The 22,573-nt window shown below is 43.8% G+C and overlaps 1 protein-coding gene across 3 annotated transcripts in view; it reads left to right on the top strand.

The window, feature by feature from the left end:
- The first annotated feature begins 650 nt into the window (after window positions 1-650).
- Window positions 651-22,573, top strand: part of eng (endoglin) — a 32,163-nt gene continuing 10,240 nt past the window's right edge. The window contains exons 1-4 of one of the 3 annotated variants that reach the window (XR_003411720.3): window positions 651-871; window positions 2,016-2,222; window positions 11,687-11,835; window positions 19,193-19,312. Coding sequence is in view for 2 of the 3 variants with exons in the window: in XM_027025838.3 (XP_026881639.2) it covers window positions 2,165-2,222; window positions 11,687-11,835; window positions 19,193-19,312 (327 nt within the window). In the remaining variant the exon portion in view is untranslated. The remainder of the gene's footprint in view (window positions 872-2,015; window positions 2,223-11,686; window positions 11,836-19,192; window positions 19,313-22,573) is intronic. The other 2 variants (XM_027025838.3, XM_081719711.1) reach the window with 2 other exon arrangements.

Here is a 22,573-nt window from a genome sequence, read left to right on the forward strand (position 1 = left end):
TCTCTTTTGCTCGCGCTCTTGAGAGGCCCCGTGGAGAGCCATAAGGAAATACAGTGAGCAGGCGCGCGGGCACTTTGCCTTTGTTTGATGTGCTGATGGCATGGAACCAAACGGAGCCATGCAAGAGACCGCGTCAGCACACGAAGATAGACCGCGACCACCAACACCGTCAGTGGATCGCTTCCTGTTATTGAACCTTACTGACTTTACACTTTACCGCGCGCCAACGGGAAACTTCACGCTATCGTTTGTCTCTGTGCGTGTGTGTGTGTGTGTAAAACCAATAAAACATGCAGTACACGAGCATTTTGAAAAAAAATTCGGAAAATAATCATTTCAGGCTACTTAGTCGAATTTAATTGCTTTACACCATGATTAACATAGAGCTGACAGAGAGCCAGACACACTCGTGACCACCGTGTAGTTTAGTGTCATGCAAAAGACAGACCACATGCCTACGGGACAGACACCATTAGAGACGTAATAAATTATAACAATTAGCGTACGGAATAAACCAGTATACGTTTGCCATTTGACAGATATCGCGAAAAGCATGAATATAACCCACATTATTTATATGTCACAGAAAAGACGAAGACAGTGAATTTCAATGGTATGTAGTCTATTTTTATTTCCAATGTCTCATACAGGGAACAAGTCTGCGCCCGGCTTTGAACTCGGCCTGCCGTCGTTCCGCGCCTCCCAAACAGGCAGGAGTGACGTGAAACGGCGACGCGAACGTCGGCTCCAGGTGGGAGGACCGCGAGCGCTGGGCCACAGTCATCCGCGCGGAGGTGCGGCCAGTTCAGTACGTGAGGAAGTTTTCTCAACTGACCACTGAAGTACGGTGAACGGAACTCTGTCCTACAAAGTGAGTTTTCGTTTAATGGTTTTTGGTAAAGTTACCCTGAGCTTTTAACTGCCGTGTGCGTTGCAAATTAGCTAGCCGTTGTCATTATCTGATACAATGTTAATTTATCTTAACCGGTATTTTAATAAGGTTACATATTTAAACTCATGAAGTATAAATGGTACTTAATTTACTGGATATTAACGTATGTTTTTAGCATGTTGGTGCGGACTGGGTATCTTTATTTTTTAATGTATTTATTTTTCCCTAAATAGTCGCTTTTCATTTCAGTTTTGTTTGTGGAAATGTAATGTGCAGCAAGAAATGTGATATTATGTCTCAGTTTGCAAAGTTGGCTATGTTATTCCTTATTACTTGAACATATATTAAATTGAACATATTAGAAGCGCATTCCGGTCGCACAATTGTGGAAAATGTAGTCAGGGCATCGCAATATCGCAAGTGTGCTGGGAAAGACTCAGCCTCCCTTTCTGACTGTGACAGACAGTTTACAATAGGTTTTTTTGCCCTGCATGAATCAATGGCTAATATCAGTCAAAGTTCTTATCTGACTTTCGCTTTGAGATATTATTTAAAGAGAGCGACGCCGTGCCGCTTCCGCATGAGCAGCCAGAAGTTATTGTCCAGGAAATAAGCCCTGACGTTTCAATACCGGCGAACCAAACGCTCTTAAAACCTGGACAAATCGAGCTTTTTAGCACAAAGATTAAAATAACCGAAAGCAGCATAACAAAGATTGAATTTCGCTCCATTACCGCTTGACGTCAGGTTTAACTGCGTCTACAAAAGGGGGAAAATATGAATATAAGATTTACAATGATTTAAATATATGCTAAAACCTGTACGTTATACCCAACGTACAAGATTTGTCTTAACCTACAAACCCCCCACCGACATTCTGCGCATCCTGTCTAAACTCTTTCCTAAACCAGCTTTGTTGGTAAACATTCGCCATGGACTTGGGTCCAGACTTTTGGCATGTAGCGTTAGTAGCCCACTCCACATAGACGTCTAGCAAACAACTTTCAGAGTTCAATACTCTCAACTAGTCTTTTGTAAGAAGAGGCAACTGCCATCGTCATCCGTTCAAACGAGACCCTGGAGATTTTCCCGCTAACGCCCGCCTCCTTTTCAACACTGCCAGGAAGTGTCAAGGCTCGATTGCCGTGATTAACCCCTGAAATAGACCACAGCCACACACATTGAGGACTGTCCATCTGCTGCGCGGGGAACCCACTCTGCACGGAGAGAACAGACATCTTCATCTTCACTGCAGACAGATAGGCTTGAGAGATGGAGAGCGTCGGTGCGCTTTTGGCTTTACTGATGTGCCTCAGCACTGCAGCCTCAGGTAACGCCACAACCGCTTGTCATTTGTGTTTCAAGTGCTCTCGGCAATGTTTCACCTGGAGAATAATAATATAACATGCTGGGAGTTTAATAATCAACGTTTTGTTGTTATTTTTGGTAAACATCTTTTTTTTTTTCTTGGCATATGATAAGAATTTGCGGTATGGCAAGATTAAAACTTTTAAATATTACAGCTAATATTTCATTATCTTACTGTAGGGTACTTTGTGTCTGAATGACTTTTGACTTACTGTTGCTGTTTTCGTTTATTGCAGACTGAAAAGTATATACATAAATAAGATTTGTGCATGAGGGTGAACAACTACTTAATCGCGTTTCCTTGACATATTTCATAACAAGAATGGTGGTGGGTGGTTGTGGGTTTATAACAGCTGTTTGGATTTTTCAAACTGTGTTAGTAACAGTTCTTGCACTAGGAGACTTTGTTGAGCCATGCAGGAGCAGGATTTGGTTTATTCTGTCGCAGTTTGGTGATTTGCCCTGTTACATCTGGTAAATAACTGAGCTGAATGAGTTGATCTGGTGGGTTTGAGAAGGGACGACACCAAACCGTGCTGAGGTGCAACCCTCCAGGACTGGTGCTGGTCACCTCAGCAGGGAGTCCAGTGAAGCTCTGAGTGGGATCAGAGGCGAGCTGCATGTGTAACGGTGATGCTTTTGTTTGCAGGCAGCATTGTTCAGCATTATCAGCTGTAAAGTTCTTAGAGACTCTGCATGTCAAAAGTTTGGGGACAACTTTTATAAAGGATGCTGTTTTCTTGGGTTCTTTGAGGTCAGTTTGCATAACATTAACCTGTTAAAGACAAATGTTTATTATGAAACCATGTACGTATTTGGGACAAAAAGATAAAAACAGCCATTTCCCACATGCATTCCTAAGAGATGCGCAATGATGTATGAGTGCTTTTGGAAAAAATAAAAATGTCAAATTATTATTCAGCTCCTCACAGAAAGACACTTAATGAACAAGAACCCAAGTGTTGCCAAATATACCCAAAAGTCCTAGTAAATAGCTGTTTTATGTTAACAAAACACTTACAGACATTTTTTGTTCTTGAAAATCAAACATAACACAGAACATTAACAAAAGGTAGGATGTCCCCAAATATTTGAAGGGCAGGGTATACAAAGAGCATGAGGAGGAAAGAGTTTTGGTGAGAAATGTGAACATTTGTTCAAAAATGTCACCCTGCAGGCATTTCTCTGATAGTCTAGAAGTTTCCTTGCAGCAGTTTTCACTGTTGAGAGGAGAGATTCTCCCCTACTGCCCCAGTGAGTTTTCTTAAAGAAATAAATGACTGACACATTTTACACACACACACACACACACACACACACACACACACACACACACACACACACATATACATATATATATATTAGAGAGTGGGACATTCTGGTTTGTTATGATCACTTATCCTGTAGTTACTCCCACATCTGTTATTTGTTAAGCAATCTTTTGTTATCTAAAAAGGGTTCAAGGAGTGTAAAACATGCAGGTTGTGCATGGTGTGACCGATTTTGACTTGCAGTACATTCAATTCCTATAAATTTGGTTGACAATTAACTGGCTTAGGTGTACTGGGAGAAAACAAGATGTTGCCAGTGGATCAAAGCCTTGAACAAGAGTATCAGATATTCAGTGTCATTAAAGAATATTAGATATTCAGTGTCATTACAGAATATTAGATATTGGGTGACATTAAAGAATCAGCCGTCTTTTGTAAACTCCATTATTATTCCTTGGGACACTATTAATTTTGAGCATTTGATGTATGGTTAATTAGATTTTTGTGTGAGATTTGTTCTTATTGCAAATGTAACATAAGGAAATTCAGTTCAATATGAGGAAACCAATGTTGTTATTAATACCTCTCCATATCTGAAAGAACCCTCTGTTCTTTCAGCAGTGGGCGTGCACTGGGTGTATTTATGTCAAATTCTTGACTATGGGCCAAATTATAAATTGTTTTTCGTATAGGTAAAAAGTGATTTAGAAACAGCTGTACAACCTATAGTGAAGCACATATAGTATTTGCATGCTGCCTGAGGAAAGGGCTGTGGGGATGAATGGGGCTTGATAGGAGTTGAATATGCAGGGCTGTGGAGGGATGATCTCAGTGGTTGAGGAGGAGTCATTCACAGAGGTTAATGGTAAAAGCTGGCTTCCAAAACATAACCCTTACATTCACAGAGCCGATGTTTAAAAGAGTAAAAAGTGCATTATTTGTTTCTCTGGTCAGTTGGGTAAAAGATGATACTTTTACAGCTTGGACATGGAGTCATAGTGGACAACAGAGTTGGCTTTTAAAAAATACTGATGCAGATATTCAGCATGAGACCTCATGATGAAAATGATCAAGCCTTTATACAGACAGTCTGAAAGGGTTATGAATGTATTCCTGTTTAGTTACGCGGTTACGCGGTGTGGGGGTGAGAGGGAGACTCCTGGGGCGGAAGGGTTGGTTTGCATTAGCAACCCCCTTCAGTTCCCTGAGTGAAGCCCATGCCCACACACTCATGGCCCAACACACAGCTGCCAACTCCAGAACTCTGGCTACGCAATCATTTAGATGAAAAATATGATTGGGAACACGGCACAGAAGAGTCACGCAATGTTCACACGTGTTTAACTCACCTAGAGGGGGGTGCAAGAATGCGTGCACATAACAAAGAGTGTCTAGGAGACAAAGTGGGAGAGATGGAGAGAAAATGTGCGTAGGTGAGAGCACAGTGACAGACAAAGTGTGCGCATGTGAGAGAGATGTAGGAATCTGTGGTGGTGAAGCTATAGCCTTTGGAGGCCTACAGCTCACCCTGCAGGTGACATACATGGATGGGCATGTCCAGGGAGAGAAAGGAGAAAGAGCCGTTGTGTAACGGCTCTACGGAACAGTATAGCCACTGCACAGAGACAGAAAACAAAGTGCCAGGGAGACGGGAGAACGGGAGCACGAGAGGCGGAGAAACGACGGCCATCTCCTCAGATGTGCAAAAAAAAAAGAAAAGCAAAGAAACAAGTCAGTCAGTGGGAGAGCGGAAAATTCCCTGTGTGTTAAATATGGCGTGTTCAGGATAAATAAAGCACTTCCGTGCACTGGAATGAGGCCGGCCAGCCGTGGCCCCGGCCCCGCGCCCCGGCAGACAGAGTGGCAGGGAGACCCAGTGACGCGACCGCGTGTCGCTCCTGGAGACCGATTTCTATCTCGCAATTGCAACTAACAACCCCCCCCCCCGCTCCTCACACACCCCCTCCTCCTCCTCACTCACACACACACTTTACACCCTCCTCCCTCTGACTTGACTGCCGTTCTTTGTTTTCCCCTCATCCTTTCTGGTTTTGGTGCAGACCATCTGAATCTGTTAGTGCTTGAGCTTTTTTTCATTCGTCACTGGCAGACAGAAGTGGTAGAGGTTGGTATTTGTCTTTATATAAATAAGAAAGGTGGTGGAGAATGCACTTCTTTTTGTTCATGTGGTGCACAGTGGAAATTTCCCACGAGTGTAATTTCCCCTGACATAACATGTTAACAAGACAATCATTTTAATTAGGCCTGTTGTTGTAGGCACCGTGCCTTAAACTGGTTCAGCTCTAAAATTTTCCCATTGAACTCACATTAGCATAGAACATCTGGCAGGTTTTTATTCTGGGTGTTGGGAGAAAGCTATTTTCGCAATAATCTCACCTCGTGACCCGATGCAGTACCAGCCCCTTATAACTCTTCATTAAACCCAGTGAGCCAAGAGGACGAAACAGACACTGAAGTGGCGTCAGCCGCTACAGCATCATAGGCCGAATTAGACGGGACCATTTCATTTGTCTCTTGGAAAAATTACAGCCAATTCCCTCCTCATTAAAAAGATGATCATCTCATCGTCCCATCATCTCAAACCAAACGCACAACTTTTCAAGTTAAAGCAACAAATAAACTACAAAGGGCAACACCCGGCTACGGTGGCACAGGCTGGGCTCTGTGCTGTGGGAGGCAAACATGCTCTCACTCACGCCTTTACCTCTACCCCTTCCCCCTGGAACGGGGGCACTGTCCCTGGGGTGGGAGCTCCAGACCCCCTTCCCGCTTGCCTCCCAGGCTAGCCAGTGGTGGCGCGAGCCCTGAATGCCTCATTAGAGGCTGGCCAAGATAACTCTGCGCTGCTGTCACCAGCCTGCCAGTACCAGCCATGCCAGTGGCGGCCGTCTGCCCTGATAAGTGTTGGCGTGAGGTTGCTCTTATCAGAGACAGACTGAGCTCACTCACTACCCTGTGCCCCTTATCTACAGCCACATCAGTGGATGTGTACTGTAGCTTTAAGAACAAAGGCAGTTGATTCACTTTATGTATTTATTTATTTTTGCCTTCTGAGAGGAGACATTGACGTAGCTCTGTTAAATTGAATTCCAGGCTTGACATGCAAGGGGACAAGCTTCTGTAGTCGTTCCAATGGCCGTGTTCAGCTACTTGTAAATTTTTTGTGCCATTCTAAACCACTTTGTTTTCTAAAAATCAGATTCTTGAGGATTCTTGAAATTTAATTTAATAATGTCCAGTTCTGTTTAAAACATGTCTTACTGAAGAACTGAGAAATGTTAACTTGATTAAATTTGATTGAAGGCCCTAATTTTCACTGTGGTTTCTACTGAAACTTGCCTGAAAGCCTTCAAGTGCTGGCCAGCAGACCCTTATCCACCGGAGAAAAAATTATGTTAAAAAGCACGTAGACTTATTAACCTTTCTGTAGAAAGACCACAGCTTTACCATGCCAAACAGTCGAAAGAATTTATACATTCGCCACTAGTCTTTTGCATTATTTTCTACTAAAATCATTATGGTACGCACGCACATAAATCTTCCTTTAAGTCAGAGAGATCAGCAATCGCTTTAGGAGCACTGGGCTAAGGCAGTCGTAATCCATGTTGATTCCATGGGAAACATGTAGTGTAAAGGTACATCAAATGTGAATGATTGGGATTACCCACTGGGACTGGGTCGCCTCCACCTGCCTGGCAGGACAGGCTAACAGCCTCTGCTAAATGAATCTTTCCTCTGTGAGCCGTGTGCTAATTAACGCAGGGAGGATAGATGGGTTCCCCAAGCCACACTCTAGCACTGGCTCATCATTTGCTAATTCATTTGTAAATACTTCGTGTTTCACTCATGCTGCTATCTCACGGGTTTTGGCTCATCTGTAGTTATTTTAAAAGGTGCACAGAATGCTGGAAGAACATGTGCAGGAATAGGAACGAGGGAGAGTGTGTTTTTGGAATTGTGATTGTTTGCATTACTGTTACAGATTTGGACACCTTTATGATTAGTGCAGAATTACAGTTAATTGTAGCCTGATGCTGAAACAGAAGGAAGGAGAGTGAGAGAGCAAGAGAGAGAGAGAGAATAAAAAGGATGAGGAAAAGGTTGCTTTGTGTATTTGTATAGGATAAGACACTTTATAATGGGTTTCAGATCCCACTGGAAAAATAAATAAAAACCATCTAAAAAAAAAAAACCCCAGCTGGCTCTGCTTTTCCTAGTGTACATGCAGATGGTGAACATATTAGACTGGATAAAAAGCCAAAGTCAGTTTAGCAAGGCCTTGATGGCCACATGTATACAGGTAGCTACAGCCAAAATAAAAAACATCTGCCCATTTGAGAGGTGTGTGTGTGTGTGTGTGTGTGTGTGTGTGCATGTGTGCTGCTGAACGGCAGTTTCTTGCCTATACATTTAGTTCACTGTTAATTTATGATGTGATGAGATGGCCAGCACTCAGCTGTCAGAAGCTTAAACAGATCCCCACAAACCCGGGCCATCTTTACCTGCCCTGCTCCAGCTGCCTGGACACACCATCCTTCACAGGGGTGTTGTGACGAATGCTGACGTGATCAGTTTTTAATCTCAGATGTTATGCAGATTTTGGCACAACACAGACGGTCCAGTGGGGATTTCTGATCAGGCAGGAGCAGGGGCAGCCGCTGGGGTTAGAGGCCAGGGGACAGCATGGGCCTCTGCACGACACTGATAAGAACTTGTTTGTCTTCCTGTGGATGGTTAGGCCTGGGTCGGCGGCCACGGAAGCACTGGGACAATAGGTGTGTGTAGCTGAGGCCGGCCTCGTATTGTTGACTCCCTCTTTCCCTGACCCCTCCTCCCTCCTTTCACCCTCCCATCTCCCCCACCCTCAGCCTACAAACACTTTCATCACCCCCCCCCCCCCACCCACCCCCCTGTTACCCTGACCCCTTCCTAAATTTATGACAGAGTCCTTGATGATTATCAAAAGATAAAGAATAATGTGTTAGGTGGTGCTTTTGTGTAGCACTTCTGAATAACGTTCTTGAGTTGCAGTTGATATCAGTAGGGTCATGGCTCAGTGTCTGGTGTGTGGAACGCCTTGCTTGTGATTAGGTGCTTGAAAATGTGAGCAATGTACTTTCTGAAATTCAAGGGATATGCTTTCAGTCGTTTAATGATGGTGTGCATAACTAATAAGACTTATCATAAATAAAGCCGAGCACTGCATGTAGTACATAACCTAGTACATAAGCTACAAAAGATAATTAATGTACTTAAAACTAATTAGGCAACTTTGCCATATGCATCAGTAGTCTCTGCTGAGAGAAACTGATCATGAGAAGGGAAGCGTATGTGCTTCCTAAAATTCATTTTTGCAAAAGATTTGCATGTGAAAGTTCAATATGAATATGAGCAAAACAATTGCTCAAAATCTGCCATTGTCAGCACATTGACATTAGATTGCTCTTTCCATACATTGGACACATCCATTTGGCCCAAAAACTGCCCAAATTCTGAACGATCTGAATGGAATGCTGTGAATCTGTGCGATTCCAGTGACAAGTGTGGTTTTATCAGTGACTTGGATAAAGCGTTATTCATGAAGAGGAAACAATAGCTTGTGGTCACTCCATTTAAGGAGAGACCTGCAGCCTCTGAATTTCTGGAGACTCAATAAAGGAAGTCACTGTTTCCAGGAAGGGGTCTTTTGTTGCCAGCTCAGGACACTTTCTTGAAAACATTACCTTGTATCTGGAAGTTCTTTGAGCTTCATTCAGAGGTTATTGGTCCCTTCATATGCTAACTTGTAGCCCCTGCGATAAACTTTCAAAACAAAAAGTTGACACTTCTGCTTTAGTCTGCTGAGTATGTGATTGCACAGCAGTTTTTTAATCTGCAGCGCAATAACAAACATGTTAAGCATTCCACTCTGTCCAGTGAGTGCGGTACTACTAATACTGTATCGTTCTTAAAGTCTAATCAGGAAGTGCAAGTGCATAATGGCATTCTTAGGAACTCTGAGCACACTAACAGAGGGAGCATGACTATCTGTATGACCTACAGGGTGTCTGGGATCTAGCGATGTTTTTCAAAAGCCTAAATGAAATCTGTTCCTAACAGGTGATTTTTATCCTGCTTTGGTTAATGACAAAGAGAGTAGCTTTAAAATTTTGCAGAAACCAGACCTGAGCCATGTATGCATAATGTCATTTCTCAAGTTCAATGCGATGCACAATGGGATGGTATTTACTATACTGTATCCCAGTGCTCAGTGTAAGTGTAAGTGTACTTATTCAGCATTTAGCAATACCATGACTCACTGACTTTGTACACCCATTTGGCAGCAGTAGAGACTCCCTTATGAGTGTGTATTTTGGCTCAGATGAAGGTCTGGGGGTCAAACAGGAAAATGAGACACACTCACGCACACGCACCTACAGTCTTAAGAAAAAAGAAAAAAAAAAGACAGAGAAAATGCCACATGAAGCCTCCATGGATTGTGCGTGATGTGTAATTTAGGTATGAGATGTGTTTGTGTGTGTGTGATGGCGACAGCTATCATATTATTTCACTCCAGAGAAATAGGAAGCGCTTCCACCACCCCCCACGGCCTACAAGACCAAACGGAATCTCTCCTTGTCAAGCAGCTCTTTGCATGGGAAAGAATCGTTGGAGCTGCTGATAAACTAGATAGAGTGAGGCTAGTGGGTCTTAATACCTCATTTAACATGGAACCATTTAACAAGACTGTTTAGTGACATCGGCATTTCCGGGTCAGGTTCACCAGTCAGTGTGAGTGCTGTGTAGCTCTTCAGTGACTGATCCATGTGACAGAGCACAGCTCATCTTGAAATCCCCAAGCGATGGAGATTAAGACTCATGGGCCAGTGCAGTCACAGGCTGTTGCCCCATACGGGGAGGTAGGGTGGTGAATCAGAGGGCTGCTTCAGCCACTGCTGTTTAGGCTGCAGTTTAGCATAGTTTGCATAAGGAACATGGAAAGTGGGCTCCGTAAGGGACAGAGAATGGTGTGCTACCTTCAGAGTGCATGAGTGTGTAATGACAGGGCTGGTGCCAGGGCCACCGCCATCAGCAGCAGTCTTCTAAACATAGTGTTTCCTGTTGTCTGCACAAACATGGCTACTTCCTGTTGGCTCATCCTTCTCTCGCTGGTCTTGGGAACCTGGGGAAAAAAGATTTAATGCTTAGTTCACCCAAGACTGGTGAAAAGACAGCGTCACATTGAGACAAGGAACTGGAAACGGCAAGCTTCATTTTCTTACCTACTTCTTTCTTTTTAATAAGGAAATCTTTTAGAGAAAATGAAGTATTACAGCCACAGAGAGAGGTATAGAGAAATTACCACAGAGCGTCACAGCCACAGAGCCATGGAGAAATTACCATAGAGCATCACAGTGAGGAGAATTATGCCTATTTATAGGCATAACAAAACACAAATAGGCAAATCAAGTCCCAGGAGACAGGCTGTCTAAGGCATCAGGCTGGAGCCAGTCAACAGTACATCCAGGCCAAGTCATTAGAACAATGATGCCGCCTGCCTGCTGGTGCCACGGGTTACGGATAACTAGCCAATCATGTCCTCGATCTTTCAACCAGCCAGCGTCCCGCCAGGGCAGGAACCAAGCCTGCTGCTGATTGGCTAGGAAGTGACACCTGACCCGTCTCTTCCTGAGGAAGGACGTGGTTTACTTCTTGGGGAATATTTAATGGCCACTGGCAGGATAGTTTGCTTGATCAACAAAATAAATTCACAATATACAGAAAATACGTTTGTTTGATGACTAATGGTTTTAAAACAATGTGAGGCACATAGCTCTCAACATTCTATATTTATTGGACTGACATTTTCTTGAATTCACTAAATGAGCACACATCATAATTGTCAAAGAAAAGAAAGAGAGAGGGTATGTTTTTAGAAGCGTTTATGATATACTGCTCTCAGTGTGTCACCCTTGACCTGTTTACTTCAGAGGAGGTCTTCAATACTGCTTTATAAGACAGTACCCCCACCCCTGACCATTGTGAAAGTGCTGAATGCTATGCTGTTTAACCTTTTTAAAGGCTTCTATATTCACTGTATATATCCAGTAGCTGGTGAGATGTGATTAATGTGAAATCCATCATGTCTCTTCAGATCCCCAGTTGGTCTGTGACATGAAAGGCATTTATCAGGAAGAGAAGGAGAGGATCCAAGTACACGACATATCAGAAGGCTGCTGGACCAGCTTCCTCACAGAGGATGGGCAGGAGGTGCACATCCTGAACCTGCAGTTCAGCTTATACGTAAGTCGACTTGTCTGTGCACCAGGCTGCAGCTACTGCTACCTTTGCTGTTTTTTTTCCCCTCCACATCTGGCTCCATTCACCAGCTTCATGGAGCCCCTCGTCAGCTGACCTGCGTGCATCCATAAAAGAGAGAAAACGCAGCACAGCGACAGCTCCAGGGCTCCTGCCGTAGTGCATGCCCCAGTGCATTCTACAGCTGCTAGCCCTTTAAACGGAAGCATGGTCTACTGCATTGCCTAGGCCTCCACCACAGCTGTAGAGCAGAACAGATTTTCAGCACATGTGAAGTCGATACACATTTCTTACCATATTTAATATGTTTATTGACCTCTATATGAATCTTATGTAGTGTTAATTATTAGAGATGCTGTCTACATGATTTCATAAGGGAAATTCTAGCTTTTTTTGCAAGATTATTTGTTTTTCTCAGTACATCTGGCAAATATTAGCAACAGTATATCAAGGTTTGTTCTTTTGACCTCCATCACTATAGGATAACTTACAGGAAAAGGTTTCTGGGCAGAAACCTTGTTTTGCATATCTGCAATGCTTAATCACGATTTGCCATGAAATCTTCAAACCCATACCCCCATTCCAAGTTTCTAAACAAACCCTGTGAGCTCTAGAGGGGACAACTTTGTTTTCTCAGAGCATGCAGGACATGATACCAGATTGATACCAGATGACTGGTAGTGTGGCCTCTCTTGGTTAGCCTAATGCAAACGGCGCCTGCCCCAGACGTAACGGAGAGCAAAATGGCTCACTGAAGTAACCCAGCTTACTATGGGAGTGTGGGAAAGAAACCAGACCTTTCTGGTTGGGGGATCCGTAGCACACTCTTAAGTTGAACAGATAATGTGGAGCATGCGTTCATAACTTAAGGCCTGAGGACCCACCCTCTCTGTACTACTTTGTATCAGGAGTTCTACCAGGATTTCCCTGTCCAACACATCTGATCCAGCTCAGCAGGAAGTATTTTTGCAACCCCCTCATGAAACGAAGATGTGATAGACCTGGGGAAACCTGAAGAACTGCCAATGGCCAGACAAACTTTCTACTGGACAAGTCAGTTCAGGTGTAAAAAAAAAACAAAACAGGGGTGAGAACAGGCATGAAAAAAAAAAATCTTGTGACTAACTTGCACTCCATGTGAGTTATGCATGGAGTGACAATCACAGCGACTGCCTGCACTACCAGAGTTTACTGCTTCTCTCCCTCTCTACCTGCAAAGTGGTGTGAGACACTGGCATAGACTGAACTTGAGCAGAGAAACACAGTTGAACACTGGCTTGGCATCTCTCTACAGCCAGCACTAGTGTGTGAGCAGGGAGACAATGTCTACACAGGGAAGAAAGAGACCAGAACTGCATGCATTGCATCCTGAAATCGCATTAAAACAAACAGCTTGCCAGCAGGCCCTGTGCACCAGGTCGCAAACAAGACAAACCCTGGAGAAAATCAAAAGAATTTGGCTCGTGAAGTTGAAGCCCTGGGCAACTCTAGAGAGTGTGAATGTCCTGATCCCAAGCGACCCTGACTGGGCTTGCGGATGGCTAAAAAAGGGTCATGGCATTTGAAACACACCACTCTGGGCCCTGGATTGCCCGAGTTCTCATGGAGAAAAGAGAGAGAGGGACAAAAAACTAGTTTTTCTGGTAGTTCTGTTTGCATGGAAAAGAATGGAATGGTCCTTTCCCAGATCTGCTTGGGATATAGTTTCATGGTCAACTGTGCATCTTCCTCAGAGAGAACTGTTTTAGTTTTGCACTTTATAACTTTTTAAAGCCGTGTCTTCAGAACAGTCACCTGATCCCACAGCATGGTCCTAAAATATCACCATTATGATCTTTCCAAAACAAACACAAACAAAAGCTGATGTACGTGTACAGTACAGAGGAGGAATTAAGAACAATGTTTTGAGCTGAGAGCGAGATCTAGAGAGCGAGATCTAGAGAGCGAGATCTAGAGAGCGAGAGAGCGAGAGAGAGAGAGAGAAAGAGAGAGAGAGCGAGCGAGCGTGAGACTGAGGAAAAACTCAAGTGCTGCTTGTCTACGCAGTTTGGTTGCTATGGAGTAGGGAGGAAGAGGCGAGTCTGCGCGATGCTGAAGGGCGGGGCTCGTAGCCTTCATTGATGTCACTCTCTGGCAGCCCGCGTACCCTGTTGGCAAGGAGCCTAGTCTGGAACGGTGGAGCCGGGCCGGCTTAGGGAGAGAACCAAAGAATAACGGGAAACCGTTAGGCATCAGCAAAACCTTGAAAAAAAAAGTGCACTCGAAAAAAATGCACAAAAGGAAAACAATTGTATCTTGAAAGCCCAGGAGCAAAAATAGCACGGGCGAACGCTCAAGCACTCGAACGCACATTGTTTGGGCTGCGCTGCGCGAGTCGGAGAGGACTGTGGGTGGGCGGGGCCAGGTAGGCTGCGCTGTTTTCTGTAAACAACAAGAAGTCACTGGTGCCACTTTTCATTCCTGTTCAGTCATTTCCACCCACTTGAGATTTTCCTATTAAATACAGAATGAAACATCGACTGATTGACTGATTACTTATTAACTACTGATCTAGACAGCTATGGCACCTCAAGAATTATTTTTAAATAGTTGTATCTCCACAAAGTTGTATCTTCCCATAGTCTAAATACGGGGAGTAGAAATATTACTAGATTTTAGTCTTATGTGAGAAATTGGCACGCATGGCATCTTAGACTATTTTAGCTTTTCATAGTTGAAATCTTCCTATCCAGCCCACATTAAAATGTCTTATATTCCAATATACAACTTCTAATTAATAGCATTTTAAACGGATGCACAGCTCAGTGGTTCTGCTGAATCAGTGCTCTGTGTCTCTTTAAGGGCAGGGCAGTTCAGGAAAGACGCTGTCGTATCTGAGCTGCACGGCGTAATTGACGCTTGTCTCGTATTACTGCGAGCGATATTTCTTACAAATGACGCCTCAGTAACAATGCGCACGGACCGCCTTGTCTCGTGGCAGTTCTGGGAAAAAATGCTTTGTGATCAAATGGGAAAATTAAAAGCTGGCTGTAAGAAGTATGCATTCTTTTATTTTTATTTATTTTTTAAATATTTTGGGCTTTGTACTTGTGGACATATCTGACAACTTGCCTCCTGCGAGACTAATTAAATGTAAGCCAGCCTCGAGCTCGGAGATAACGGTGAGCGCTCACAGAACGACTCGTCTGAAATAAAAATATGGGCCATCATAACGAAGGACCTTTGGGATGCATGATATAAAACCGAACGGCTGTCATGTACAGGCGAGGACTGTCATTTGGTTTGTGCATTTCCAATGTTGCTGTTTTATGTTCACTGAATGCCGTAAAATGGCCTAAATTTTCATCACGTGCTTGGCCTTATGCGTTAGCTGTTTGACCGTGAGCCTTTGCGCAGACACGGGCCCAACGGTCCTCTTTCTTTGAGCGATCACATACCACCGAATGAAGTTTCGCGGATATATACATGTGCATATGCAGTTATGTTAGCGCAATCATCAGATCATCCCTTCTCTAAAACTACAGGTGTCGGCGAAAATACATACCCCGGAAAAAAAAGTGAACGTGGATAGCGCCAACTGACAAAGTTCGAGTGGTGCACGACCAGAAGCGCCACAGTTGCGTCAGTTTTGGCGCGCGTACCATCACCCCACTGAAGACGCATGAAGTATAAGCCTGTATTATGCGTCCCTAATAACACACTGCTGGCCACCGGTGCTGCCTGATTGTCCTTGCGTGTGAGGTAAGCGTGTAAGTGCACAGTGGACAATGCATGTCGGACTACACAGCGCACTGGGGATGTCCACGGATCAGGTTTATTAGCACAGAAGTGGGGCTGCACGCGGCGGGACACTCGCCGAATCCCTGTTCTCAGTGGGAGGCTGGAGCTCCGCTGACAGCCCGCGCCATCGCAGCAGGTCTGCGTTCCGGCGTGCGCTGGGAGCAGCCAATTTAATAAGACGCTTCGCAGAAAGAACGTGCTGCCTGTTGCACGGGCCCTCGTACCCTCGTAAGAGGGCCACGACTGAGGACAGATACGAGGATTAAGAGCCCAAAAGACCAGTTGTGTCTCTTAATTAGATTTTTAGAGCTGGGTAAGAGTATTAGGGTAAAATGCTCATATTCATGATGAAAATTGGAGCAGCAGAAGAAAGGGATATAGCTACTGGGGCGGGGCACCCAGTACACCCATATACACTTATTTATATTTTATTTATTGTTATAGTCTCTAAGTCTTTACCTAACTACCTAACTAACAAGGTAACTACCACTACTTAGCTAATATTTATGTATACATTTTTCTTTTATATATATATATATATATATATATATATACACACACACACACAGTTTTAAATCAGCTTTCAGCACACTTGAGGCATTCCATTTATATACATGCCATGTAATTTCATTATACATTATACTGAATGCATATTTCATGCAAATTCCATTTGATATTACTTTAATTTTACCTCTAGTGAGAGTAATTTGTTCGGTACCCTGGGCTGAGAATTATTTGCTGGGGTTCCATGCAAATCCTACCCTGGCCGGGACTTGAAAGATTACGGCAGACTCTTCCAGGTGGGAGTGTTTACACTGTGGTAAGAAGAGATTAAAAGTGGATTTGGCAGGATGAAGACAACCCCACCCCCCCACCACTGGCACAGAGGCGGAGAGCCCTTGGTCTGATCCAGCCCAGATGGACACACTGGTACTGGTACAAGCTAACGTTTCAGCCGCCTTCGTAATGTGAGCATGCCATGGTTTGCTTATAACTGTAGTGCCTGTGTTTTTAGAAAAGTGATACGATAGTTCCATTATGACTTGCAGAGGAGCATTAAATCATTTCATGGTGTAGAGTATATGGTGCTTTTAAGAGACCTTGGGCAGATACAGGGTTGAGGTTCACTGGATCAAAAGAGGCCCAAGTTCCCTCTTTGAGAGACCCAAGAGCCCTGGGAGTTAGAAGTAGAGAATTATAAGGTGTAAACTCCCCATCCTCTCATCTCATTTCATCTCCTCCCATCTCATCTCATCCTACCTTCTCCTGGTGCTTTGGAGGGACCTAGAGTGAACAGATGCTGTGCTTATTCTTCCGTGAAACATTCCAAGCTCTGGCTCTCCTGTCCTGATGAAGTCATGTTATATAAGAGAGTGCGGCATGCTCGGCTCTTGTCAATCGATTCGCTGCAGGGGTGCTGCGCAAAGCCCCTCTCGCTTTCGTCGTCAGATGAAGGCTCTTGAAGAAATTGAGCTGTTAGATTGGATTGCTGGACGTGGAGTGGTGCGCCGTGTCATGGTCCCAACAGTCTGCGTTTCGTTGCAGGCAGCGGGGGTTGCTCCTCCCCGAGGCCGCCCGCTTGGCATGGGATGGGCACAGCGGCATCCGAGGGGCATTATAGCCTGAGCCGGCACCCATGTCTCCCCTGTGTGCTGTCACACTCTCTGAACACAGTGGGTGGGGTGGAAGGGGTGTTACTCAGTCCCATAAAGAAAGCTGTTTGGGAGCTTTTCCACTGTTCCAAGAGTGCTCGTGCTGGAATATGGCTGTTTGTCGGTGTTGGCAGACTACAGAAAAATGCAAGGACTTCCACCTGTGATCTTTGACATGGTTCTCCCCTAGAGTTTATGTGCTGCACAGTATTGACAAGAAACCATGCTGTGATTGTGTACTTGTATGTTGCAACATGTGACTTTGGAAACATATTGGCCAACATGGCATCATTAAAGTTTGGCCTGGGTTGTTGTTATGAGTTTCCCAACATGCCTTCATTATAACATATATGCCAAATGCCTCTAAGGTCAGCATTCTGCTGATAACATTTGTAAAATTCTCTTGCTCTCACACTCACACTCTCTCTCTCACACACACGCACACACACACACACACACACACACACATACAGAGTGCTCATTTGCCTATTATGGGATTTTGCAATACCAGTACTGGGTCCAAATTTGCAGTAATGATCAGTAAATTACACATTTTTGCTGCCTGAGGTGCTGCTCTAATGATTTAACTTGCTTGGACCTTAGCTGGGGAGAAGGATAGCATGAGTTTTCCATGTTGTGTTATCTTCATTTATCTATTGCTCTGAGTCCTGTGAATCCCACCAGTTCCCTGTTCCAGTGGCTAATCCACAATTTGTCCAGCTCAACTGATGTGACCAATGACACCAGAGGGCACATGATGATGATGATGATGATGACAGTCGAAGGTCATAGTGATAATTGGGAAGCTAGCATGGATGATGATGTCGTTAGATGCCTTGTGATTTGCCATCCTGGGGTGGGGGGCTCTACGAACAGGATATTTGAGCTGTTGAAATTACTCATTTGTAGCATAGCATATCACCTTTAGTGTTGCCCTTCCTTAGTTTTAAATTGCTCTTACATTAAGCATAAGCAGGATGATACCAGTTTCAGCATAGCCCCACTGCTAATTTGGACAGCGTAAAGAAGTCCTGCTTATGAATTCATGTTTGACGCAGTCATATTTTAGCCACACAGAGACATCAGTACACCCCACATACAAGTCCCATGTAGTCTCAGAGTAACAGCTTGTCATCTAAGTCCACATAGTAGGAAGGGGATGTGAATGGCGGCCATGGGATTTGACTCGGTCCATTTACTGTTTACATCACCGTCTCACATTAGCATGGTCTAATAGGACACTCTCTGTGAGGCCCAGAGTGGAGCTGAACGGCTGGGGCCTGAGCAGTTGGGCCTGCATCTGGGCCTGGAGCAGTGCGAGCGTCTAGGCCTGGGGCGGTGCGAGCATATGGGCCTGGTGTGGTGCGAACGTCTGGGCCTGCAATGGCTGGGGCCGGAATGGAGCAATGGTTGAGCCTGGATAAGCTGGACCCAGAGCAGAGTGGACTGGGCGCAGAACTCTCACTGCACGCTTCGCTGAGCCTGGGTGCCTGCCCGTCTTGCCCAGAAGAACAACAATGGTGGAGTCGCAGGAAGCCCGTGACTGTTGATATGATAGCGGATTTTCTTTTGCTTCCCAATAGCAAGAAAAGCGCCTTTGGAAATTCCTGCCACCTGGCCTAAAAGTACAACTGGCACTGCGGTTGATGGCCAGGCCCAATAGATGTTATTCGTACCACAACAGCTCATCTATCATTTGGTTACAGAGTAACACATTAGGTTCCATCATCATTATCGTGTGTGTGTTTCTCAAAATGTATAAAGTACCAAAGAAAACCATTCATGAGCATCTGCTAATAATCTATAAGGATGTGGCAATGTTGCCTCTGTCATATAATGTTGCCTCTTTTTATTCCAGCACTTAGGCTAAAGAGAATACTCGCTCACCTTGTTCTCTTGTTTAATTACAGACAGAATACCCAATACTGACGGTGACTGCTGCTGTTCCTTCTACCTTCATCATCACCAGCACAACAATGAATAACTTCAAATCCATCTACCTACGCGCCTCGGGCAACTCTACTTTCTATGTATGTAGCAAACAACGTCCCTCACAAAAATAAGGGAAAGGGAAAATACACACACACACACACACACACACACACACACACACACACACTGTCTCATAATGTTGTTACACTGATTGTAAGCAGGAACAGTGTGTCTATCCAGATCTACCCTGCTTTACCACCAAACCCCTTTTGAGAAGAAAGCCATATATCCCAACTGCAGCGTGAAGCAGATGGGCTCTCATCGATGCAGGCGGGTATGGCTTTAAGCCCTGAGGAAATATGAGGCCAAACATATTCAAATCATGCAGTTGCATTTCCATTACATTTATTTGGCCATGGCCTTGTCCAGAGCACCTTACAGAAGTGCTTTGTGAACTCTCCCCATGTCCGCATGCAAACGTAAATAGGCCAGAGTCAAGAATGATGCAGAATATAGACATAGCAAGATAGAAAAGAGAAAACCAGCCTAATATCCTACTATCAGCAACAAGAAGCCCAGTGTGTGTAAGTGGGTTGTGAAAGGGTACAGTACCAATTTGCATTAAGGAATGGTAAGATTTTAACTGGTAGACATTTAACAGAAATATCATATTCAGTTGAATAATGGATGCATGCACTAAATACATATGTTCAACAATTAGCTGTATTAGTATTCTACTAATATATATATCACTAAATGTTCATATTTATAAATATATGTATTTAGTTCATGTGTTTCTGCTCATATTTCTGCTCTCCATGCTGTTTAGCTTTCATGACACTCAGAATATTTTACCTTTCATTCTACCTTTCCACCATGTACAGAATGGCAGTTGGCCCAAAGGCATTCTTTATATTCCTGTTATGTGTTATCCAACATAGGAACATATATTTAGAACAGCCATTTGTTAAGGCTGTGGGAGGCTGGAGACAGTCCTGAGAGTGGAGATGGCGCAGACACTCTAAACAGTGCCAGGAGCAAAGCCAGGCTTCAATGTCTGCTGAGTAGGGCTGCTGGATTTGTTCGTTACTTTATTTGGATGCAGGATCAGGTCTTTGAAGGTCTCTTTAGTGTTGTCTGTCCTTTATAAGCTGAGCTGGGAGAGGCCAGGCTGGGTAAACGCTAAACCGTGCCACATGGTGTTGACGTATTTCATTGCAATAGCTGTTTGGAGTGGTCGACTTAAGGCACCCAGGAACACTGTACTAACTCCTTTATTCTCACATCCAAATTAGACATCCATCTCAGGCAGTCTTAGCCTTTCATCATTGGTGTTTCCAAGCTCTTCAAACGAGGGCATCCCAGGATACACCATGCACAGGATGTTCTGTGAGCTATATGGGAGGGATGTTCCCTGACCCCTGTCTTAATCAGGGCTTGCTCTGCTCTCTCAGCATCCCCCCAGATAGCTCAGTAGAGGATCATAACAACCCCCCCCAACCCCCCAAAGGGCGATAACAGTGGTTGACCCCCCCCCACCACCCTGGTTAGCGTCTGTCAGGTCTAGGTCATGTCGTGCAGTAAGCCAGCACTGGCTAGCATCTTTACACAGAGTCACACAGCGGGGTAGGAAGTCTTATCGGAATAGTCTTGGGATTGGGTCACTTTGGATCAGACCACTTCCTCTCATTTGCAGTGATTTGCCTTTTTTCTTTGCCACGGGACCCTGTGGCCCACAGAGAGAAATGCCTGTCAAACTGGCTCCTCTGTTCTTCAGCCCCCACCTCTAACCCCCACACCTAACCCCTGCCCTCACCCCTGCATGCCCACACCCTGCTTTTTGTTTCATCGTGATTTGTTTCACGCGCGTCTACACTATTTCCCGTCTTTCTTTTTTGGTCAGAGCACATCAGTCAGAAGTCTCCAATCTTGGCAGCTATACCTTACAGATCTTGTGGAGGTGTAAAAGTGTATTACCTTTAGCTACATTACTGGAATACAGAAAAAGCAGAAACTAGGGATAATTGATGAAGGCTGAGTCATAGCCTAACATTAGGGTCGTGATGTATTATTAGTAAGTGATGTTTTAGAAAACACAGAGTCTTCACCAAACATTTTTCTTCTCATCAGCTGAAATGACAGCGAATGATAACACACATGGCATGTCTTAAGGGTCCCATCAAAATTGTTAGTAATTCCTTAGTCATTGCCCCTAACAGAGTTTCATGCAAAAGTTGGTTTGCCAACATTGTCATTTTATGATTTTTTGTCATTTTGTTCTTTGTACCCTTATGTAATTAACCACTATTTTGACTTTGATAAGGTAATGCTTGCTTGACTTGCGGTAAATTCTTTATCAGTCAGCAGTTTTACTTTTTTACTGTCCGTGTTGTTCATGGAAAGGAAGGAAAAATGCCAGCACCATAGCCATATACATATTACCACAATAAACATTTAAGATCAGAGAGAGAGAGAGAGAGAGAGAGAGAGAGAGAGAGACAGAGACAGAGAGAGAGAGACAGAGACAGACCCATCAGACACTCCCTGTCTATAAGAAATTAGCAACAAGATCCCCACATTCCCTAAACATTCCCAGACACCACAAAACAATGTGTATAATTGCCATAATATTGTCACACACCATTCCACAAATTATCCATGCATTAGTAAACTAATATACAGACATCCATATCCACTTGTACAGTTCATTTTATTTGCTCAACTTCACTTTTTGTCCTTTTTGTCTTTTTTTCTCATTATTTTATCACAATTGAATGACTACATTATACTTACACTTTCTATTATTTTATGTATTTATTTATTAATGTGAGTGTTATAAATTGTACAGCTTTGGCAAGATTCTACCTGTCATGCCAATAAAGCAAATTTAAACTGAACTGAGCTGAGACAGATTCAATTTTGAAGTGAAGTTCTGATTCCCCTTTTGTAATTTATCTTGGTAATTTTTCATTACATTACACTTAACCTTTGTATTCTCAATTGATACTCACTTCAGTTTAATTGTTTACTAGTCTCTTTATTTATTTGTATGTTTTTCTTGTTCCATGGGCAGTGGTAGCTCAGTGGTTGAGGTACTTGACTAGTAATCAGAAGGTTGCCAGTTCAAGCTCCACTGCTGCCAAGGTGCCACTGTTAGGCCCTTGAGCAAGACCCTTAACCAGCATTTGCTCTAAAACATTTTATTGTAAGTTGCTTTGGATAAATGTGTCAGCTAAATGCTGAACATGTATTTGTTTCATTTCATTTGTTTCATTCACATTTTATTTTATTTATTAATTGTATTTTCAATAACAAATTGTACAGTTGTGGCAACAGATTTTAACTGTCATGTCAGTAAA

The sequence above is a fragment of the Electrophorus electricus genome, chromosome 8 (genome assembly GCF_041902795.1).
Source record: "Electrophorus electricus isolate QZ-2024a chromosome 8, ASM4190279v1, whole genome shotgun sequence".
NCBI lineage: Eukaryota > Metazoa > Chordata > Actinopteri > Gymnotiformes > Gymnotidae > Electrophorus > Electrophorus electricus.